This window comes from Periplaneta americana, chromosome 17 (assembly GCF_040183065.1).
Source record: "Periplaneta americana isolate PAMFEO1 chromosome 17, P.americana_PAMFEO1_priV1, whole genome shotgun sequence".
Classification (NCBI taxonomy): Eukaryota; Metazoa; Arthropoda; class Insecta; order Blattodea; family Blattidae; genus Periplaneta; species Periplaneta americana.
In genome coordinates, this window is record NC_091133.1 from 128,446,187 (window position 1) to 128,468,416 (window position 22,230).

Here is a 22,230-nt window from a genome sequence, read left to right on the forward strand (position 1 = left end):
CTAAGAACCTCATTCTCAAAAACCCTCAATCTCTGTTCCTCTCTCAAACTGAGAGTCCAAGTTTCACAGCCATACAGAACAACCGGTAATATAACTGTTTTATAAATTCTAACTTTCAGATTTTTTGATAGTAGACTAGATGACAAAAGCTTCTCAACCGAATAATAACAGGCATTTCCCATATTTATTCTGCGTTTAATTTCCTCCTGAGTGTCATTTATATTTGTTACTGTTGCTCCGAGATATTTGAATTTTTCCACCTCTTGGAAGGATAAATCTCCAACGTTTATAGTTCCATTTCATACAATATTCTGATCACGAGACATAGTCATATACTTAGTCTTTTCGGGATTTACTTCCAACCCTATCTCTTTACCTGCGTCAAGAAGAATTTCCGCGTTTTTCCCTAATCGTTTGAGGATTTTCTCCTAACATATTCACGTCATCCGCATAGACAAGAAGCTGATGTAATCCGTTCAATTCCAAACCCTCTCTGTTATCCTGATTTTTCTAATGGCATAGTTCCTAACTGTAATTTTAAATAAATTATTTTATCACAAAATATGTTACCATTGTCTTTATTACTACGTAAACATAAAAATAAATAAAAATCCATACAAAATAATATAGTCCCAAGAAAACATGAACACACATGAAATAAAAGATTTACTGCTCTATTTCACAGTGGAATATAAAATGTTCAAAAGTAATATTCTAATCACAGTATCCATAAATGAGTTTAGTCATTTGAGTTGCTGAATCCAGAATCCTTTTACTACATTTAAAGAGAAAAAAGTGCAATATGCCTGTATGTACATAAGAAACTAAAATTTAGCTAATATTAAAAACATCCATTCATTTGAAATAGATTCATACAACTTATAATAATCTACACAATTGTGAAGCTCATTCTTTCCCACAATGGAAACTCTGATCCAGCCAAGATTGTACATAATTTTCTTCCAGAACTCCAGTTCTTTCTATTTCAGTTTCAGACTGGGGTCATTTCCCACCACCATCACAGTCGTCGTCATCTTCTTGCTGTATCCTTGTTACTACTGTACGGACTTTACGAATAAGGTCATTCATTTTTTCATATTTACCTGTCGAATCAGGCAAATTTTCAAAATTTATAACGTCACAAATATCACGTGAAAATTGCTCAGCTGTTGGTAAGCGTGAATAAGGAGATGCACTCTGTAGGATGGGTGTTCCAAAAGACACTGACTTTACTTTGCCCAAATTTGGTGTGCTGGGTCCTGGAGTGACAGCCGGCAATCCTTTCTGCGTGTCACTCGAACTCCCACCATCCTCCAGCTCTGCCAGCAGAAGCTGCTTCCTTGTCTCCAGGTCCGACAGGGATGGCGATTGAGCCCTTGGGGACGACATTACACTTTGACCCTGAAATAAGCAAGACAATGAAGGAAAAGAAATAAAATAGTCGCATCGTATACATTAGGGCAGGTATGCTCATTCTCTGACTCGCGATTACGTTCTGTAATCACAACCTTCGAATGTAGAGCGTGCTGTTCCTCGTTCGAAGCTCGATGGATGACTCCAGAAGGCAGTTCAAGTACAAATAGTGTGGGACAATGACAGAGTCAAAACCTTCTGTAAGCAAACGACATATACCATATTGTTTTGCGTTCGGTAAAGCGTTTACTATGTTGTAAAATACTGTCAGGAATACTACTGAGCAACATAAAACATTATACGCTGTGCCATTCAGAACATGCCGAAGTGACAGGGAAGCTGTTTTCTGTAATATGTATTCATATACCAACGTTGTTATTATTATTGTTACTATTATTATTATTATTATTATTATTATTATTATTATTATTATTATTAGTAGTAGTAGTATTAGTAATAATAATAATAATAATAATAATAATAATAATAATGATTTATTTTAGCTGGCAGAGTTAAGGCCGTAAGGCCTTCTCTTCCACTCAACCAGCAAAAAGTGTATATACATATGCATGAACTTACAAAGAATTCAACAATTTGATTTAGATGAGAGTTACATGTATACAAGAGTTATTTACGAATTAAACAACAAAATACTATGAACTATTAATTAAACACTGAAATAAACTGTGTAGCAGAATTAAACTAAAATACATAGAATGTTAATATATTTCGAATTATATTAGATAATAGAAAGAGATTATTATGAGACAATTTTGAAAATACAGCACAATCAGGATGATGTCTAAAGAAAAAAGTAACAGTGTAGTCAGTGATAGTTTAAATCAGTATGATTGGAGTGAAATGCTAATAAGGTTATCTTTTAAGCTGTTCTTAAAGGTGTTTGTTGTCTTGCAGCCCCTAATACTTTGTGACAAGGAATTCCATTGACGCGAGGTGGATATTGTAAAAGATGATGAATAACAAGATGTTTTATGAAGAGGTATACTTAGCGTGCCACAGATAAGTGATCTGGTATTTACGTCGTGGTTAGAGTATAGATAAGAGAAACGAGACGAAAGGTAATTTGGTGTTAAGGTGTGCAGAATTCGAAAGAGTAAAGACAAAGAGTGTAAAGTTCTGCGTTCTTTAAGTCGGAGCCACAAGAGACTTGCGAAGGACGGTGATATGTGATCATATAGTAGTAGTAGTAGTAGTAGTAGTAGTAGTAGTAGTAGTAGTAGTAGTAGTAGTATTGTTATTACTATTGTTAGGTATATTACAATTATTATTATTATTATTATTATTATTATTATTATTATTATTATTATTATTATTATTGTGATTTTATTTCAACAGAAATACATGTTATGATAAAATAATTTTTCAGAGGCACTACAGTTTCAAGACTTGAAAGCACTTAATGAAAGGCCAAACATTGAAGAGAATTTAGAGTCTATGTTTAGGAGCAAGTTATGTAGTGTGTTGGGAATTAGCTAAGGCACTAAAACCCTTCACGGATGGTGAACTTGTAAAGAGATGCATGGTGCCTGAACAAAATATATAGTTAATTATATCTGTGTACTGGAACAACTCAAATCTGAATTCACAGAACATAGATTTAGTGATTTTAGACGTATGGAAAGTGATATTAATCTTTTTGCTAATCCCTTCGTAGTAAATTTAGTACAATCCGTGAGGACTGAGAGTGCAGTTCCAGGACGAGTTAATTGATTTACAAAGTAACGTAGAATTGAGAACTAAATGCAGAGAATATGGCTTGACAAGCATAGAAGTATTAAAAAATTAACAAAACGAAATATCCCACGATGAGCTTATTCTCTACCACTATGTTAGCTACCTTCGCCTCGACATGTGTGCGAAGAATTATTTTAGAGAATGAAAGTTGCTAAATCCAAACATTGATCCCGATTAACAAATGAGCATTTTTTGAGCCAGCTGCGCATTGATTAATTCGTTGGAAATAGATTTCCGATTACTTGCAGAAAACAATGCACATGTTGAACAGACCGCAATATATGGTGGAATATGAAAATAACATTATCTATGATATAATAATAATAATAATCAGGGAAAGGATTTATATGTAAATACATATTTACTTATAAAGCTAATATAATTTATATTTTGCATTATCTTTATGTTTCACAATGTGTAGGGTTGAAAAATCCTACTTTTATTTTCCATATTTTTCCATATTTTAGAGTTTAGTACATATTTTCGTTAATTTCCATATATTTTCCATATTTCATATAAAACAGTCCATATTATATTAGGTTTAACAATAAAACAAAACAAAATTCCATTAACTTTTAAAAATACATTTCAACAATAGAGATTTAAACACATGTTCAGTAATCCCTTTAACATCAGAGTTATTTGAAAATTAGCAGTCCTATCAACAATGGGAAAGTAAGTTACAAAACTGTATTAATTTAATTTAAAATTTTTAACAGACTTCAGTTGTGCAGCTCAACAGTTAAATGCCAGTCAGAGTACACATAGGTTCAGTTTTGTAAATCATACTATAAAGACGGTAAATATGCCAAAAGTACGTCATTCAGTCAATTTAAAATCAAAACTAACAAGTTACATTTCAGAATTTAAAGAAGATGGTTTATCAACTGACAATAAAATATTATTTTGTAATTTGTGTCAGTGTGCAGTATCATCTACACAAAAGTTCCTGGTGCAACAACACATTACAACTAGTAAACATCAGGCCAACAAACAACTAAATTCCAAGCAGAGACAATTGTTTTTAACACAACCAACAACATCGAATGTAAGATCTGAGTTTAACATCGACCTGTGCCGTTCTCTCATCTCTGCTGATATTCCTCTCTACAAACTAAAGAATAAGGTCTTCAGGGAATTCCTTGAAAAATATACTCAACATACAATCCCGGATGAGTCAACACTTAGGAAGACGTATGCTCCATCCATCTACGATGAGACAATACAGAAGATAAGAGATGAAATTAAAGATAGTTCAATTTGGGTTTCCATTGATGAGACTCCCGACAAAGAAGGTAGACTTGTTGGTAATGTAGTTATCGGTTTGTTAAGTGAACAATATTCTGAACGAATTCTTTTACATTGTGATGTTCTAGAAAAGTGCAATAACAAAACTATAGTTAAACTGTTCAACGAAGCTATGGGTATCCTGTGGCCAAAGGGTATTATGTACGATAATGTGTTATTCTTTATTAGCGATGCTGCCCCTTATATGGTCAAAGCTGGACAAGCATTATCTGTTGTATATCCTAAATTGACTCATTTTACTTGTGTGGCGCATGCATTTCATCGTGTGGCAGAAGTGGTCAGAGACAATTTCCCTAAAGTAGATTTGTTGATTTCATCAGTGAAAAAAGTATTTCTCAAAGCTCCCAGTAGAGTTAACGTGTTGAAAGAAATGTACCCTGAAATTCCATTGCCACCAAAGCCAATTTTAACTAGATGGGGTACATGGCTAGAAGCAGTTGAATATTATGCCGAACATATAGACTCTATTAACAATGTTCTCCTTGCATTGGACTCTGAAGATGCAGTCTCAATTGATACTGCGAAAACAGTTACCTGTGACATAAGTGTGAAGAATGACTTAGCTCACATTCAGCATACATTTTCATGCATCATAAAAACGCTCAAAAGTCTCCAAAATAGGCACCTTTCACTATCTGAAAGTTTTGAAATTATAAATAGTACTGTGGAACAACTGAATCGTGGTAGAGGTAAAGTTGCAGATGCAGTAAGAGCTAAGGTGGACACTGTACTTTCAAAAAACCCTGGATATGAAGAACTACAAAAGGTTGTTGCTGTGATGAGTGGTGAATCAACAGTGAAGATTAACTTGGACTTATCCCCAGCAGACATTGTGAAATTGAATTATGTACCAGTTACTTCTTGTGACGTCGAACGCTCTTTTAGTCAGTATAAATCTATCCTCAGAGACAATAGAAGAAGATTCACTTTTCAGCACTTGAAAGAAATGTTTGTAACCTATTGTTATGGTAACAGACAATAAAAATTGTGTTTTGTTGAAACTACATTGGAAGATAAGGTACGTCCATTATATTTTTTGTTTAGTTTGATTAAAATGTACCAATATTTAACGTACATAGTCATTTTTTTTATAATTTTAAGTCCATATTTAATTCCATATTTTGGTAAAAATCCATATTTAATTCCGTATTTTGGTAAAAATAACTACATATATATTTACATATTTCATATATTTTTAGTCCATATAAATCCGTTCCCTGATAATAATAATAATAATCATAATAATAATAATAACTATATTAAATATAATACACAATGTAATAACTGAATATTACAGTGTATATTCTTTCCTTTTTCAAATTCAGTTTATTATCTATCCGTGTAATCGGAGCTTTTACAATTTTGAGCATACCTGCATTAGGGGGTGAAACCATTCCGGAAGTTAACAAATGTAAATACCTCGGAATAACATTTAGCAGCGATCTCGGCTGGGGGGAACACGTTACAGACACGGGAAAAGCATGGAGAGCGTTACACTTTGTGATGAGGGTAAAATTGCCTCGTTTAATTATTAGGCAGCGGCATTCCTTTTAAGATTTGTAGGTCTTTATTGCATGCACCGATAATAAAATGAAAATGCGACGTTGTCACGTCTTGTTTGTTGCTGCTATATATTAATATAACATGGATATGGGCTAGGCTTAATTGCTCAAAGCATGAGTTAATTCGAAGATTATTTATATTATTTAGATTATTTATTTTAAATTAATTATTTAAAGAAATAATTAAATGTTTCTCCATAAGGAAAACTGGAAAGTTTGGCTTTTTGTAATAATTCTTTTATTGTTAAGGATTGGCCCTTATTGTAAGAACTATATATTTCACGGCGAATGTAATCACACGTAAAATCATCTACTTTATTAAATTTTGTGACTTTGTGTCCACGCTTTTTAGGTGTCTTAGGTCCCTTTTTTACAATTTTACTTACAGTATTTCTATTTAATTTAAGAATTTTAGATGTCTCCGAAATTTTTCCTCGATCTAAATTGTTTTTCAGAACATACGTGTGAGCATTGCACACAAACGTTTGACACTGCTTACATAATTTTGGTCTAGCTTTTGAATTTGAATTGTTATTTAACTCTGATATATTATTATTATTACTATTATTATTATTATTATTATTATTATTATTATTATTATTATTATTATTATTACTACCATCGTCGTTATTGACGTTCATGGGTATCGGTTCTGACACTTCACTCGCTTCCCACGGCCTCCACATTTTTATTATACACTGAACTATAATATAATTAATTTTCACTGTGAACTAGAACAAGACACACTGCTAAAATTTGCAACTCTGGTTTATACACTCCGCGTGGAGTATTTGAGCGGCCTTCAAAAGACTTGACAACGACAATGGACAGCGACATAATTAAAATTATCGAAACTACAAAGCTTCCGTCCTCTTTGACACCGCTAGCCTACTAATTGAACGTGGCTACTTTACTAAGAAAAGGCTCTGATAAATCCAAAGAAATTGCATATAAATCACTAGTACGTCCAGTAATGGAATATGGTGCTGCATGTTGGGATCCTTACAGATTAGAACATATTAAAACACTGGAAAAGATTCAAAAACGGGCTCTCAAGTGTTGTCGGAAAAATTCACCATTAAAATGGGACACACTCACGGACAGGAGAACGCGAATTCGATTATGCGCACTGTTCAAAACATACAGAGGTGAGCCTGCCTGGAGAGAAATAAAAAATAGGTTGCAGCCGCCAAATTCAAGGAACGACCACTCATGTAAATTGAGGGAAAGAAGGCAGAGGACGGACACTGGAAAGTTTTCTTTTCTCAATCGTACTATCAGGGACTGGAATGCTTTACCTGCAGACTTACTAAAGGCTTTACCAACAACCAAAAATGTATTTAAAAATAGGCTTAAGGACTTTACTAATAGACGGTAATTATACACAGTATTTAAAGGGTGTAAATGATATTTTGTTATTGAAGTGTTGTATCAGTGAAGAATTATGTTGTGTCAGTGAAGTGTGTTGTGTAAGTGAAACGTGTTCCTGTCAGTGAAGCTTTATAGTTTATAGTGGCAGTGCAAAGTATTTGAACAGTGAAATGTTTTTGAAGTATTAGTGAAATCAGGATAGAATCAGTGAAATGTGTCGTAGTTCCAGTGCAGTGAGTGAGTTGACAGCGAAATGAGTGTAATGTTGAAAGGTACTTGTGCAGATATGAACATATACTCGTGGGTTTTAGTTCGAACTGAAGTTTAAGATACAAATTAGATTTATTTTAAATGTTATTTTAAGTGATTGTGCTTCATTTAATTTAGGATATTCCCTGTTATTATTATTATTATTAATTATTGTTAGTATTAATTATTAGTATTATTATTAATTGTATTTTTAATTAATTGTGTTTATTATTGTCATTATTGAGTGTAATTAGTTACCACTGCCACCCAGTATATACCCATTGCAGTGTGAATAAATACATACAATAAAAAAATGCAATAAAACTGTTAGGCCCACAACAAGAAACTGAACGTAAGTTTCAAGGAAGGAATAAATTACTAATTTATCAGTCTTTCTTGCTCAATTGACAAAGTTATCCCACCTAATTCTGATGACACTATGAGACAGTATAATAAAACTGAAAAGAATTATGAGAAAATATAACACGAAAGAAAATGTAAACATAAAGAGTTAAATGAGCTGATTTAACTACATTGGAAGCATAATATTATACAAATCAAAAGTGAATATTTGTATAAACCTACCAAGTGTATTTTAAAGTTAAAGAATAAACGTTTAAGACAGAAATACTGTATCTACAATGAAATGGATTAGAAAGTGGATAGAATATATCTCAAACGCAAAAGACTAAATCAAGACACAGGAAAGAACATCAGCAGTGTATACGGGGAACAAAATGGCGAACAGAGTGATATCAGTAGGCAGCCACTAGAAACCAATATCTAAAATTCACTTCTCATTCTTAAAAGTGAAACTAACAAGAGAATAATTATGTTAGACCACCTATGTCAAACTCGACTTGGTAATTTAAAGTGGAATGTCATTGGGAATACAACTTTTTCTTCAAAAAATCATTACATTCACAGTTTTTAAATTAAAGACAAGAAATTTTGTGTGCATAAAGACAAAGAACTGTATTCAATGGAAAAAATATAATAGAATACCTAAGAATAAGACATATGCATAAATATATAAGACATTTAACAGTTATGTTCTTTTTGTATGAAAACCATAACATGAATCCTAATTATGCAATTAATTTGAAATTTTTACTCTATGAAGCTAATACTGCTATAAGATTACTGAGCTACGAGTGATTTATATAGAACTAACACATTTCTTTCTTTATTTCAAAACGAATGATGCTAGCCACAATTTTTTATACCTCAAATGTAGAGTATCTTTGGGCAATTACTAACCTCTATAGCAAATGTTGAAAATTCTTTATTTATTCGGCTAGAAATTAACTTAATGATCAGTTTCTAACATCAAATTAAGCAGAAGTTTTGATTCCCTGTCACGAGATGCGCAAATGTTTATTCTTTATTCTGTATATTTATTGTCATCAAAATTATTACTCTTTTAATAATAATAATAATAATAATAATAATAATAATAATAATAATAATAATAATAATGATTTATTTTAGCTGGCAGAGTTAAGGCCGTACATACATATGTATCAACTTACAAAGAATTCAACAATTTGATTTAGATAAGAGCTACATGTATACAAGAGTTATTTACGAATTAAACAACAAAATACTATGAACTATTAATTAAACACTGAAATACAAACTATATAGCAGAATTAAGCTAAAATACATAGAATGTTAATATATTTCAAATAATGTTAGATAATAGAAAGAGATTATTATGAGACAATTTTGAAAATACAGCACTATCAGGATGCATGTCTAAAGGAAGGAGTAACAATGTAGACAGTGATAGTTTAAGTCAGTATGATTGAAGTGAAATGCTAAGAAGGTTATCTTTTAAGCTGTTTTTTTAAATGTTTATTGTCTTGCAGCCCCTAATACTTTGTGACAGGGAATTCCATTGTCGCGAGGTGGATACTGTAAAAGATTATGAATAACGAGATGTTCTATGAAGAGGTATACTTAACGCGCCACAGATAAGTGATCTGGTATTTACGTCGTGGTTAGAGTATAGATAAGAGAAATGAGACGAAAGGTAATTTGGTGTTGAGGTGTGCAGAATTCGAAAGAGCAATGACAAGGAGTGTAAAGTTCTACGTTCTTTAAGTCGGAGCCACAAAAGACTTGGGAAGGACGGTGGTATGTGATCGTATCGTCGGATGTTGCATACGTATCTGACGCACACATTCTGAACTCGCTGTAATTTGACTGACAGTTCAGAACTTAGGTCACTTAACAAAACGTCACAATAATCGAAATGCGGCATCATTAGGGTTTGTACTAGGGTAAGTTTTAGTTGCTGGGGCAAGAAGTTTCTTAAGCGACTCAAATGGTGAATGGAGGAACAGATTTTTTTTATCGTATCTTTAACTTGAAAATTCCAATTTAGATTATTATCGAAAAAGAAACCATGTTTTTTTAGGACAGATTAATAAGGGATTAGCATGTTGTTAAGGGTAACAACTGAAAGATTACTGTTATTTGTTATTAAGAGAGTTGACTAAACGCTTATGGCCAATAATTATAGCTTGAGTCTTACTTGGATTAAGTGCGAGTCCGAAATTGGCCGCCCAAGTGGAGACAGTGGCTAGGTCACAATTCAACTTGTCAATTGATTCATTGATCGTATTGGGTCTGGAATGCATGTAAAGTTGTAGGTCGTCGGCATAGAGGTGATATCGGCAATAAGGTGATATCGACAATAGAGATCTAATTGTTTCCAATTTGTTTACCAGTCCCAGTATTGTGTTCCTTTGGGGGGGATTATGAACACCAAATTCTCCCTGGTATGCCCTTTGAGTAGCTGTAATTGAATTCGTAATCCAGTATTGTTTCACAAGGAAGAGCCGTTGATTTAATGTGTTCTGCATTTTCAGTGACTGAAACAAAATCTCGGAAACAGCTGCCAACAATAAAGAATAAACATCTGCGCATCTCGTGACAGGAAATTAAAACTCCTGCTTAATTTGACGTTAAAAACTGGTCATTAAGTGAATTTCTAGCTGAATAAACGAAGAATTTTCAACATTTGCTATAGAGCAGTGGTCGTCAGCTCTTGCTGAAATGTGCAAAGGGTATGCGGAGCTGTCCCCTGTGCCCCGTCTTACAGCAGGAAGAGGTAGAGAGCATACCCACTAGCAGCTACGAGTGCACCATGGTGCACTGTGTTCTCCGCGGGCAAGAGACACTAGCCCCAGGGTGCTCTGTGCTGTCGACCGCTGCTATAGAGGTTAGTAATTCCCCAAAGGTACTCTACATTTGAGGTATAACAAATTGTGGCTAGCACCATTCGTTTTGAAATAGAGAAAGAAATGTATTAGTTCTATATAAATCACTCTGTATAATAAATACCATATGGATGTTAGTTTTTTATTTGTAAAATGTTTAAAAAAGTTTTAATTATGGTTTATTTAATGACGCTCGCAACTGCAGAGGTTATATCAGAGTCACCGGTGTGCCAGAATTTTGTCCTGCAAAAGTTCTTTTACATGCCAATAAATCTACTGACGAGCCTGTCGCATTTAAGCACACTTAAATGCCATCAACCTGGGCCAGGATCGAACCCGTAACCTTAAGCACAGAAGGCCAGCGCTATACTGACTATGCTACTGAGGCCGACTGTAAAATGTTGAACTTAGTGTTGCAAAAATAATAGTTTTTTTTTTTCATATGATACCCTAAAGGGAAAAATGTAAGTACAGTAATGAATTATTATCATTATACAGTAGAACTTGGTTATAGCGACCTCGTTTTGTGCGACACCTCGCCTTTAACGTCAAATATTCTGTGGTCCCAACTAATTCCCCATAAGACATATGCTTTTCTACCTTGCTTAATACGACAAACGTATATGCGTCTACCTCGCATATAACGTCATTTTCAACCTCGGTTTGGAATAAGATTTTCTAAGAAACAAAGTATTTTAAGAAATATTTTGTTGAAATCTGATCCTGACAAATTCTTTACAGTCTCCTTCTGTCATAGACCTCTCGAATTCAGGCGGATTCTCCACTCCATTGTAACCTGCCCGAATTCATGCGGTATTAGATCAGTTTCGACAAGAAGTTTTCACTAAGTGCATGCATTTTAACGCAGTATGGCCACTAAAAGAAGTGAGTGACGCTTTAGAAGTCATTAGAATTATGAACATTTCTATGAAGCTAGGGAAGGGAGCAGTGAAATTGCAACTGAAATTATGAACATAGAAATTAATTTAGCCCTAGAAAGTGTGTATTGGGCAAGTAGAAGACAACAGAGTAAAATGACTGATTACTTCACTTCTAAGTAAAATAGTTTGGTGAGTACTGAACAAACTGTTTTAATACAGAATACTGTATTTATAATTGTAGGTCTATGTGTATTTTATTATGTTCATTGTAGGCTTAAAAGTCAATACATAAATCTAAAATAAGTCTAATTAAGTGTGTTATTTTCATTTTCCACCTCACTAGATTGATAATGTGAATCTCGGTTACTACGACACTCGTTTATAACAACATAATTTTTAAGGTCCCTTGGATGTCGTTATAACCAAGTTCTACTGTAGTTTCAAATGTTCAGCAATATGTAATGGACAACTCTTAAAAAAAATTACAGCACTGGAATTTATAGTTTTTGAGAAAAGACTTTAGATCCTGCAAAAAATGTATATTCGAGAAAAATGCACTGAAACGTCAAAAAAGGGGGCGTGGTGGCAGGTGCTTTAACATTTAAATGTTTTTAACATACTTCCAGGCCTTTTACAAATACAAAATTTATACACAATGTAAATTACACTATGTAGATTACGAAAAACATATTTTCAAAAAATCGATTTTTGACACTAAAATTCATGACATCCATCCATTAATGTTCGAGGACCACACTTCAAAACAAAAAGATTAATTACATTTTATGCTTATAAAATTAAAAGACATATTTACAACGTTCACAAAATCCACTATGCCCACATAAAAAATAATGTTAACATGTTATAAATAAATCATGGATATGATAGGGATCAAATTTGGGTTCACAGGATTATAAGAAGTTAATAGAAATAAATTACTACATATTCTAACAAGTGATCATTTACAACAGTCCATAAAAAGTATAACGCCGTTGATTTTATGAACCCTCCTATGTGACAGTACAGAGCACAACTTTTTTCAGGAGAAGAAAAAATTAATTAAACAACAATAGACCTACACTGTTCTTCGATAATGTCATTTATGTTCATCATTAGGGAGCGGATTTTTATGTGCTAAAAAATTTAAATATATTTATTTTTTATGTCCTAAAAAGTACAAAAATATTTGCTAAAAATAAAAAAATATTAAAAAAAAAATGACAATAATACCTTACTTAGCTTGAAAAAAAAAAAATATTACGAAGTACTCACCAACCATACTTGAGTGCTAGTAGTTGGCCGAGAATTGCAGTGAACAACAAATATCATTTCCAAATTCTCCATCACAAATGCATGCCGATTTATCTATGAACAACGACTTATACTGTGAAAACGATCTTTCCACATCACAGGACGTCAGACGTGCATATTTGAGGAATGTCACAAACACATACACCGTCAATTTCAACTACAGGCACACCCTCCAATACTTGAGCAACTTTACACATTTTTTTATATCCACTGTTTTTCCCAATCTCATTCTGGAATTTGTCCCTTAGTAATTGTGCTTCTGAACCTGGTAGCGAGTCTAGTTTAATTTCCACGGCACGCACCTCCCTGTTTCAGACAACGGGTTTTTGGATGTTTCGAGTTTTTTTGTGGTGTCACACAAAAAGCTTAAATTTGCTAATAGGAAAGCCAAATAGCTTTTTAAACAATCATCTTTCAGTATATCTTGAAGGATATCGATTGACGAAGCCCGATAACAGGGAATCACAAGATATATTGCCTTAATTGATAGACATGAGCGAGAGGTGAGAGATTTGTTTAAATTAAATAATGTTCATACCCGAGCTCTTATCTGTTGTGTTTCACAAATAAAGCGTGCAATGAAATCATCTTCAACAACAATAAACATTCCTAATTATGTGTTGCAAGATCTCTCCTCCTTGTCCATGTTAATTTATTCTCTAATAATAACACTGATATGCTGCCCAACAGTTCTCTGAACTTGAGGCAATACTATTACGAAGATGTATCACGAATACACCACACAGTGCTTAGAAACACGAAGCAATCAAGAATTCTTAAAAAGATAACGTACTTCTGAGTTATATAATTGATTTAGTTTTAAAATATTTAAAAGTTCTTGTAAAGAAATTCCAAGATTTATGTGTTTATAATAGAAACCTGGGAATTACATTACAGACAACAGCAGCATCTTTCGGTATGCACGTTCAAAAAAAGAGCAGCAGCAGCCATCAAAGCCTCATACAACATTCCGAACATAACCGATCTGTCCACAAGCACAGCGATGACATTATTCAAAACGGTAGTGGTGCCAGTTATAACGTAAGGAATAGAGATTATTTGGGAAAAACTCAAGATAGGTGATATGATAAGAATAGAAAAAGTCAAGACTATGTTTATGAAACGGATACTAGGAATCGGAAAAGCAGCGCCATCCCGCCTTGTATATGACTCATGAGAGAGACATATTTCGTAGATGATATCAGGTCGCAGCACTGGCTACCATCCACAGGACCCTACCAGGAACTGGTAAGCATAAGAGACCGGAAGAAGAAGGAGATGGACCTAGAGTTCTACACCACATCAGCCATACTAGACGACAGCTGGACCAGGGAGTGTAGGAGCCAGAGACTCGCAATAATGGGTTTCATCATAAAATGTGTGAACAACAAGTTCCATGAACCAATTGAAGACTGCAAATGTGTGCTGTGTGGGCAAAGTTGTAGGAAATACCACATCATAACGTGTGCAAAGAGAGTTAAACCAATAACAGACTATGGCAAAGACTAAACTTGGACATTAATGCTCAACTCGAGCGCATTTTTCTCATTATTATTATTATAATAGATTTCCTGAAAATATGTATTTACATAATTTTTTTGTGAAAATATGTGTTTTTATGTGAAATAAAATTCGGGTTTTAAACTTGAAACTTCATGTTCGGAATTTTTAACTTTGTTAATTGTGTTTTATCACACGCAAAAAGAATATTTAATTACATAGTAATCCGCTCCTTATTCATCATATTCACCAACATTTTCTACCAATTTACCTAATATTCTTCTGTAGGCCTATCGATATTTAATTACTTTTTCCTTCCTCCTGAAAAAATTATGCTATGTACTGTCACATAGGAGGTTTCATAAAATCAGCAACGATATACAGTGTGTCTGGATTAAACGTATAACATTTCATTATTTTATTACTTGAAAAGTATTGTTGATATTTACTCTCGGTTTGCTTCTACGGGTAGGTAACTCAAAATGTTTTTTACATACCTGATACACCATTAGTGACATGGCAGACGTCCAATCTGTATTCCACCTCTCTTCATGTGTTTTGTAGCATTACAGGCATAACATTTGCGACATGCTGCAATGGTAGATCACGAACTGGTGTCTGGTAAACTTGATTCTTGACAAACACCCACAGAATTGATTGACTTACGGAGCTCCACTGGAAAGATGTACGGATTAATTCGACATCAGCCACTGAAACAGCATGCTTGGTGTGGTGGCCCGACTTTGAAACCAAACTTCCAGTTTCACGAAGGCATCTGTCCCATTTCATGATTGTTACGTACATTGGAACATCGTCAGTTGGTCGAGTTGATATTCACACCGAAATCGGCGTTGTACATGAGTAACAGATTAAACTCCGCGAGAAAAAGCACACAGAATGCCTTTTGCTGTGGAGTCCACATGGTTACTGATGCTAATTGGCTATTTCCGCGAACGACATAGTTTGCGCATGCGCTCTCACCATGCAAACACAGGAAACATTTGAAGGGTACACGGGATTAACGATCAAGGTCCATTTTAGAAAGTTTCGAGAAAAACGAATTTTAAAGTTTAAGCACTTAATACTTTGTTATGTGTGTATTTAATAGAAATTGACGTAGTGGAATGTCAAGAACTATTATTTCTTATTACTAGCTAGACCACATGATAGTACTTCCTTTCCACTATAAGATAGCATTATTAACTCAATTTCGATTTTTGATGGACCTTGATCGTTTTTCCTGTGTACCCTTCATTTGAGTTACCCTACCCATAGACGCAAACCGAGTGTAAATATCATTACTTTTCAAGTAATAAAATAATGAAATGTTATACATTTAAGCAGGACATAGTGTATAATCTTTATAAAACAAATTTAATTGCAGTTAAAACTAACAAATTATCACAGTAGCTAGAAATAAATATGTTGTTGTTATTTTCTAATGCCAGGCGTTTGACAATAAAGTCATTTGACCTCTTGCACTCCAATATTTTTCAAAGATATTATCATGGTCAGACACTGAAGCACAGATTTTGAGGTGTTCTGAATCCATTTCTTGGTTTGAGTTGCACAGTGGGCAGTTAGGGGACTGATATATTCCAATTCTATGCAGGTGTTTGGCCAAACAGTCATGGCCTGTTGCCAATCTAAATGCAGCTACAGACGATTTTAGTGGTAAATCGGGAATTAACTGTGGATTATGATACAGAGAGTTACATTTTTTACAATATTTCTTTCCACCCATAAGCAGTGCTGACTAGATCAGACGCTATGGACAGTACTTTATAACAGAGTCGCCAGTATGAGAGGAGAATTTCAAGCCTTTGGCGTGAAACGAACTCGATAGCTCAGTTGGTAGAGCGCCTGACCGGAGTACAGGAAGTCGCAGGTTCGAATCCCGCTCGAGGTTGTGAAATTTTTCTTTCATACCATGGCATGATTGTGACTATATAAGTATTTAAATATTCATCCATTTTTTCCTTGAGATTGTGTTATTAAATTTTGTTTGTTGAAGTCTAAGTATGTAGATTTAATAAATCTTTTCACAGAGTAATACGTAGATTTAGTAACAGGTCTGTAAGTAGCAGTGCTGCCCTTCTTTGCTAAAGCATCCGCATAGGGATAAGGCAAGGCTGTGGTATTTCACCATTGCTGTTTACCTTACTATGTAGAGTGGAAGTGAAATAATCTTGCAGATTGAAAGGTACACTCAAAATGAATATAAAATCTATATTACGTTTTGTAATCATAACAAATACAGGAATGCAGAAAAATATACCATCTAAGAAAATTAAAACGAAACATTATTTATTCTTCAGAGGGTCCCATCACATTGCTGTTTAATTGCGAATGAATCCACAGACTTTTTGGCTAAAGCATAGAAATTCTACAAAAAACTCAACAAAGTCTATCCTACCATTCTGTAAAACTGCTAGTCAAGAGAAAATTTCAATCAATACACATATAAAACTGCAAAAACAAAGCTAAAGGCTAATCCAGGAATTGTTCCTCAATTACCTACCACGAAAATATGCAGTTGCAATGTACTGTATTGATTAATAAACTGACCATGACTGTCTGGCAGAATATCTACATAGGACTGGAATACTTAACTCTCCCATTGTGTTTTAACTATAGCAATTTTATTTTCCACCTTTGTTTATCTTAATGTTGTTCTTGTTGTTGTTTTCTAATGCCAGGCATTTGACAATAAAGTCATTTGACCTCTTGCACTCCAATATTTTTCAAAGATATTATCATGACTAGCCACTGAAGCACAGATTTTGAGGTGTTCCGAATCCATTTCTTGGTTTGAGTTGCACAATGGGCAGTTAGGGGACTGATATATTCCAATTCTATGCAGGTGTTTGGCCAAACAATCATGGCCTGTTGCCAATCTAAATGCAGCTACAGACGATTTTCGTGGTAAATCGGGAATTATCTTAATGTTATTAGAAATTTAATTTTTTTTTTTTCAGTCGTTGACTTTACTACTTTATATATTTTGTTAGGTGTTAACCTTTACATAATAAATTGTGTGATGTATGAACGTTTTCGTTGACCATGTCAACATCATCAGATACACTCTGTCATTTTACAATATCAATACTCTCAGTGTTATCTACACAATCTACACATACAATACATGTTTACTATTATATGGGGATAAAACCTATTAAAAATTATATGAATTAGTATTATAATGTTGAATTGTGGATACCAACATTATAATACTAATTCATATAATTTTTAATAGGTTTTATCCCCATATAATAGTAAACATGTATTGTATGTGAATTGTGTAGATAACACTGAGAGTATTGATATTGTAAAATGACAGAGTGTATCTGATGATGTTGACATGGTCAACGAAAACGTTCATACATCACACAATTTATTATGTAAAGGTTAACACCTAACAAAATATATAAAGTAGTAAAGTCAACGACTGAAAAAAAAAAATTAAATTTCTAACATATTCATAGACTTTTCTGAAAATTACGCAAAATGAATTGCAAAATATTAATGTTATTAGTTTACATTAATGTTTTCGATACTCTTATTGTATCATCTTCAGATGTTAGGATGTTATGTCAACATATGTGATGAAAACCTAGCCCCATATTGTGTTGTGGGTTATTCAAATGCATAGAACCTATCATGATTTCCTAGTTTAGCTAAAGTTGATCGTTGCTATGAATTAACCTAATTCAGTGTCTATAGTTACTTGTTAAGATTCTGTTAAAATTCACTATGAAGGCCCGTGTAGGACAGTGTAAAATTATGTGAGAACAATAATATAACATATGAATATAAAACAAGTGAAGCATACACTATAAAACACTATAAACACTATAAAACACTTTGAACACTTATATGGTTGGCCGTGTTAGCCTGTTGTGTCGTTGAATTGGCCTGCTTCTGCTGATCTTAGTTAAAATCACTGTCTTAATAATACACTTTTTTGTTCACTGATTTATCTATAGTTTTGGTACTATGTGTTATTAGAGTCTTTGTAGGCTTATCTTACTTACAAATGACTTTTAAGGAACCCGAAGGTTCATTGCCGCCCTCACATAAGCCCGCCAGCGGTCCCTATCCTGTGCAAGGTTAATCCAGTCTCTATCATCATACCCCACCTCCCTCAAATCCATTTTAATATTATCCTCCCATCTACGTCTCGGCCTCCCTAAAGGTCTTTTTCCCTCCGGTCTCCCAACTAACACTCTATATGCATTTCTTGATTCGCCCATACGTGCTACATGCCCTGCCCATCTCAAACGTCTGGATTTAATGTTCCTAATTATGTCAGGTGAAGAATACAATGCGTGCAGTTCTGTGTTGTGTAACTTTCTCCATTCTCCTGTAACTTCAGCCCAAATATTTTCCTAAGCACCTTATTCTCAAACACCCTTAATCTCTGTTCCTCTCTCAAAGTGAGAGTCCAAGTTTCACAACCATACAGAACAATCGGTAATATACCGTAACTGTTTTATAAATTCTAACTTTCAGATTTTTGGACAGCAGACTGGATGATAAGAGCTTCTCAACCGAATAATAACACGCATTTCCCATATTTATTCTGCGTTTAATTTCCTCCCGAGTGTCATTTATATTTGTTACTGTTGCTCCAAGATATTTGAATTTTTCCACCTCTTCGAAGCACTTTTTTAAAAATTATGTTGTTCAAACTGACTACTGTGAAAATATTTGATACAGTTACTATGTGTCGGTAATTAGACGTATGTGGTACAAGATGTTTCTGTTGAGTTCGTGAATCTAGTCTAGTCCCAGCCAAGCACCAAACAAGAGCAGTTCGACAACAGCTAAAATTACATGCACGGCTGTACTAGATTCACGGACATAATGGACAAAAATTGAAAATATTCTAATACAATGGGAATAAATTTATATCTCTGCCGGTAAGTAACCATCAAATTTCAAGTGACTTATTTTCGTCGTGGGCGTCAGAGTACTAAGCTTACAACCTTTCGCTATCTCTTTTCCCATCTCACCACAAACAGTAACATTGCACAGAGGCAGTAGCAGCTTGCCGTCAAGAAAATAGGTGAAGTGCCGTTCACATAAACAAATGCATGAACAGTTTTACCAATATAATGAGTAGGCCTACTATTCATAAACTACGTACAGTTGTAATAGTTATAGAACACCTGCAAACAGGAAAACTAATTTATTTCAGGACTCGCCCAATTTCTTGCATACCAAGTCAATCCTCCTATCTTTTAAAGCAGCAAACCGTCGATGATGTCTTTATAAAATGTCTGAGTTTAACTGAGGTTGGACAGTATATCTCTATGCAAAGCTATGGGGCTAATGATGAAAGTTCCTCCTGTGATGTAGCATTCCGAGTGAAATTTTCAATATTTTCAAACAGTAAAGCTTCTTTCATCGGAAGAATTTTTATACTTATTTTATACAACTTCTCTATTTTCTTAGCACTTTTTAAAACAAAGAACAAATGAAACTGTAGATCGTCAAGAATTTAAAACATCTTTTTATCCTCATATTTACGTCTACAAAACGACATTTCTAATAAATTACAAACTGTGTCATTTTCGGGATAAATATTTCGCACTCTTTTATCAACATTTTCTATGTACTGGTACCTAAGTACTCGTATTTGTATAATAGCTATAGTGTTAGAGGAGAGTAGGGTAGTATCAGACATCGGGTAATATCGGACAGTGAGTTTCTTTCATCTACCACACGATGATAGTACCTGATTTACATGGTTACGTTTCTGTGATGTCGCATAGAGAAACGTAACCATGTCATTCAGGTACTACCATATGGTGGTAGATGAAAGAAACGCACCGTCCAATACTGCCCAATGTCCGATACTACCCGACTCTCCCCTAAACATATAATCTTAGATGTAGGATTAATACACAATATACACTTATCACTAGTATACTATAAATACATTAAATAAGTTAATATATACGTACACAGTATTAAAGTACATGTGTACATTTACGCGTGCGTTAAACTTTAAAATACAAGAGCTGGAATAAAACTGGCGAGCTCATGAGAAGAAATCATACACGCTGCGGAAAACAACTTTTAAGCTTTGCTAATGTATGTGTGGTATATTCCTGATAAAATAACATAAAGCCAGCTAAGTTACCGCTGCAGGGGTGGCTGCTAAGACACAGAGAATGAGAATACTATTCTCGAGTCAGGTAGTACATACTGTAAAATTTCACAGCCCTTGAATAGCCCCCGGCCTTGGAGACCAGCTTCAACCCTTCTCTATTATTAGTACCGTTAGATCTGCAAACTGGTTACTCCACCTGTAAGTCTGACAGTTCTCCGTAACTGAAAGACTCAGAAACTCACTTCACTCATACAATCTTTCTTTAGTGCGTGACATCACGTTACCATGGAAACCAAGTGCTGTATGAGAATGGGAACCCAAATAATTTCACCTCTACAGTATTGTAAGTTCTAATAGACACCGCTCAGCGCTCGTAGCAGTTGACATTATTCTATTCAGCGGACGGTTACAGGTACTATTTATACAACTAAACACTGTTCATAACGACTGAAAAAAGGTTATTTTATTTTAGAAATACGGTACCGATAATAACTAGAACTAATTATTAATAGGAGATAAAATTGCGATTTACACATAAATAGGTGAAGTACTACTTCACCTGAATAACCGCCCCTGACAGAGGCACAGATATAATAACAGATCTGTAGCAGAATGAAGCCTTTCCCAGTAAAGAGGCATACTACAATACGCCTGTACAACACATTGGCAAGACCTGTACTTTGTTATGGAAGTGAGGCATGGACAATTGAGGACCTTTTTGCAAAACTTGCTAACTGAAAAAACTAATTTTACAGGAGAGACAAAACACTATAGTAAGCAAGATTTGCTGTATCTCTCACTTATAGCAGAAAGTAAGTTTTGAAAAAACGATCACACTTGGACACACTACAATGAAGAGAAATAACCCAATTTTACTAAGACGCCTTGAACATCATGTAGAGGCCTGCCTTATGTTAACGAATCCATCAAAATCTAAATTTTGAAAATTTTGCAGTTAGCAAGTTTTGCAAAAACTCAATTAGAAAAAAGATGAAAGCAGAATAACAGCTAATGAAACAAAGTTCATGTGATCAACAGCAGCATATACAAGATGGGGATACAAATGTAATGAATATGACATTATCAGACTAAATGGACGAAATCATTTACGACGTAAGTGATTCCACAGAACACCAAATGCCAAGTTCCACAATCAGCCACTGAGAAGAGGATAGAGAGTTGTCCAAGAAAACAATGGCGTGAAAATTTCTCTTTAAGACCATAATAGGCCATCTGGCATAATACTTGTTCTGAAGGATCATCATCATCATCATCATCGTCATCATCATCATCATCGTCATCATCATCATCATCGTCATCATCATCATCGTCATCATCATTAGGGAGCAGATTTTTATGTGCTAAAAAATTTAAATATACGGTATTTATTTTTTATGTGCTAAAAAGTACGAAAATATTTGCTAAAAATAAAGAAATATTTGTTTTAAATATGACAAAAATACCTTACTTAGCTTGGAAAAAAAAATGTTACTAGGTACTCACCCACCACACTTGAGTGCTAGTAGTTGGCCTAG

General features: G+C 34.1%; 1 protein-coding gene across 2 annotated transcripts in view; it reads right to left on the reverse strand.

Moving 5' to 3' along the window:
• Positions 1-649: 649 nt before the first annotated feature.
• LOC138692602 (zinc finger CCHC domain-containing protein 8 homolog) overlaps positions 650-22,230 on the reverse strand; it is an 82,173-nt gene continuing 60,592 nt past the window's right edge. For both annotated transcript variants that reach the window (XM_069815618.1, XM_069815619.1), the window contains exon 8: positions 650-1,401. In XM_069815618.1, coding sequence (XP_069671719.1) covers positions 1,003-1,401 — 399 coding nt within the window. In that variant the 3' untranslated portion in view covers positions 650-1,002. The remainder of the gene's footprint in view (positions 1,402-22,230) is intronic.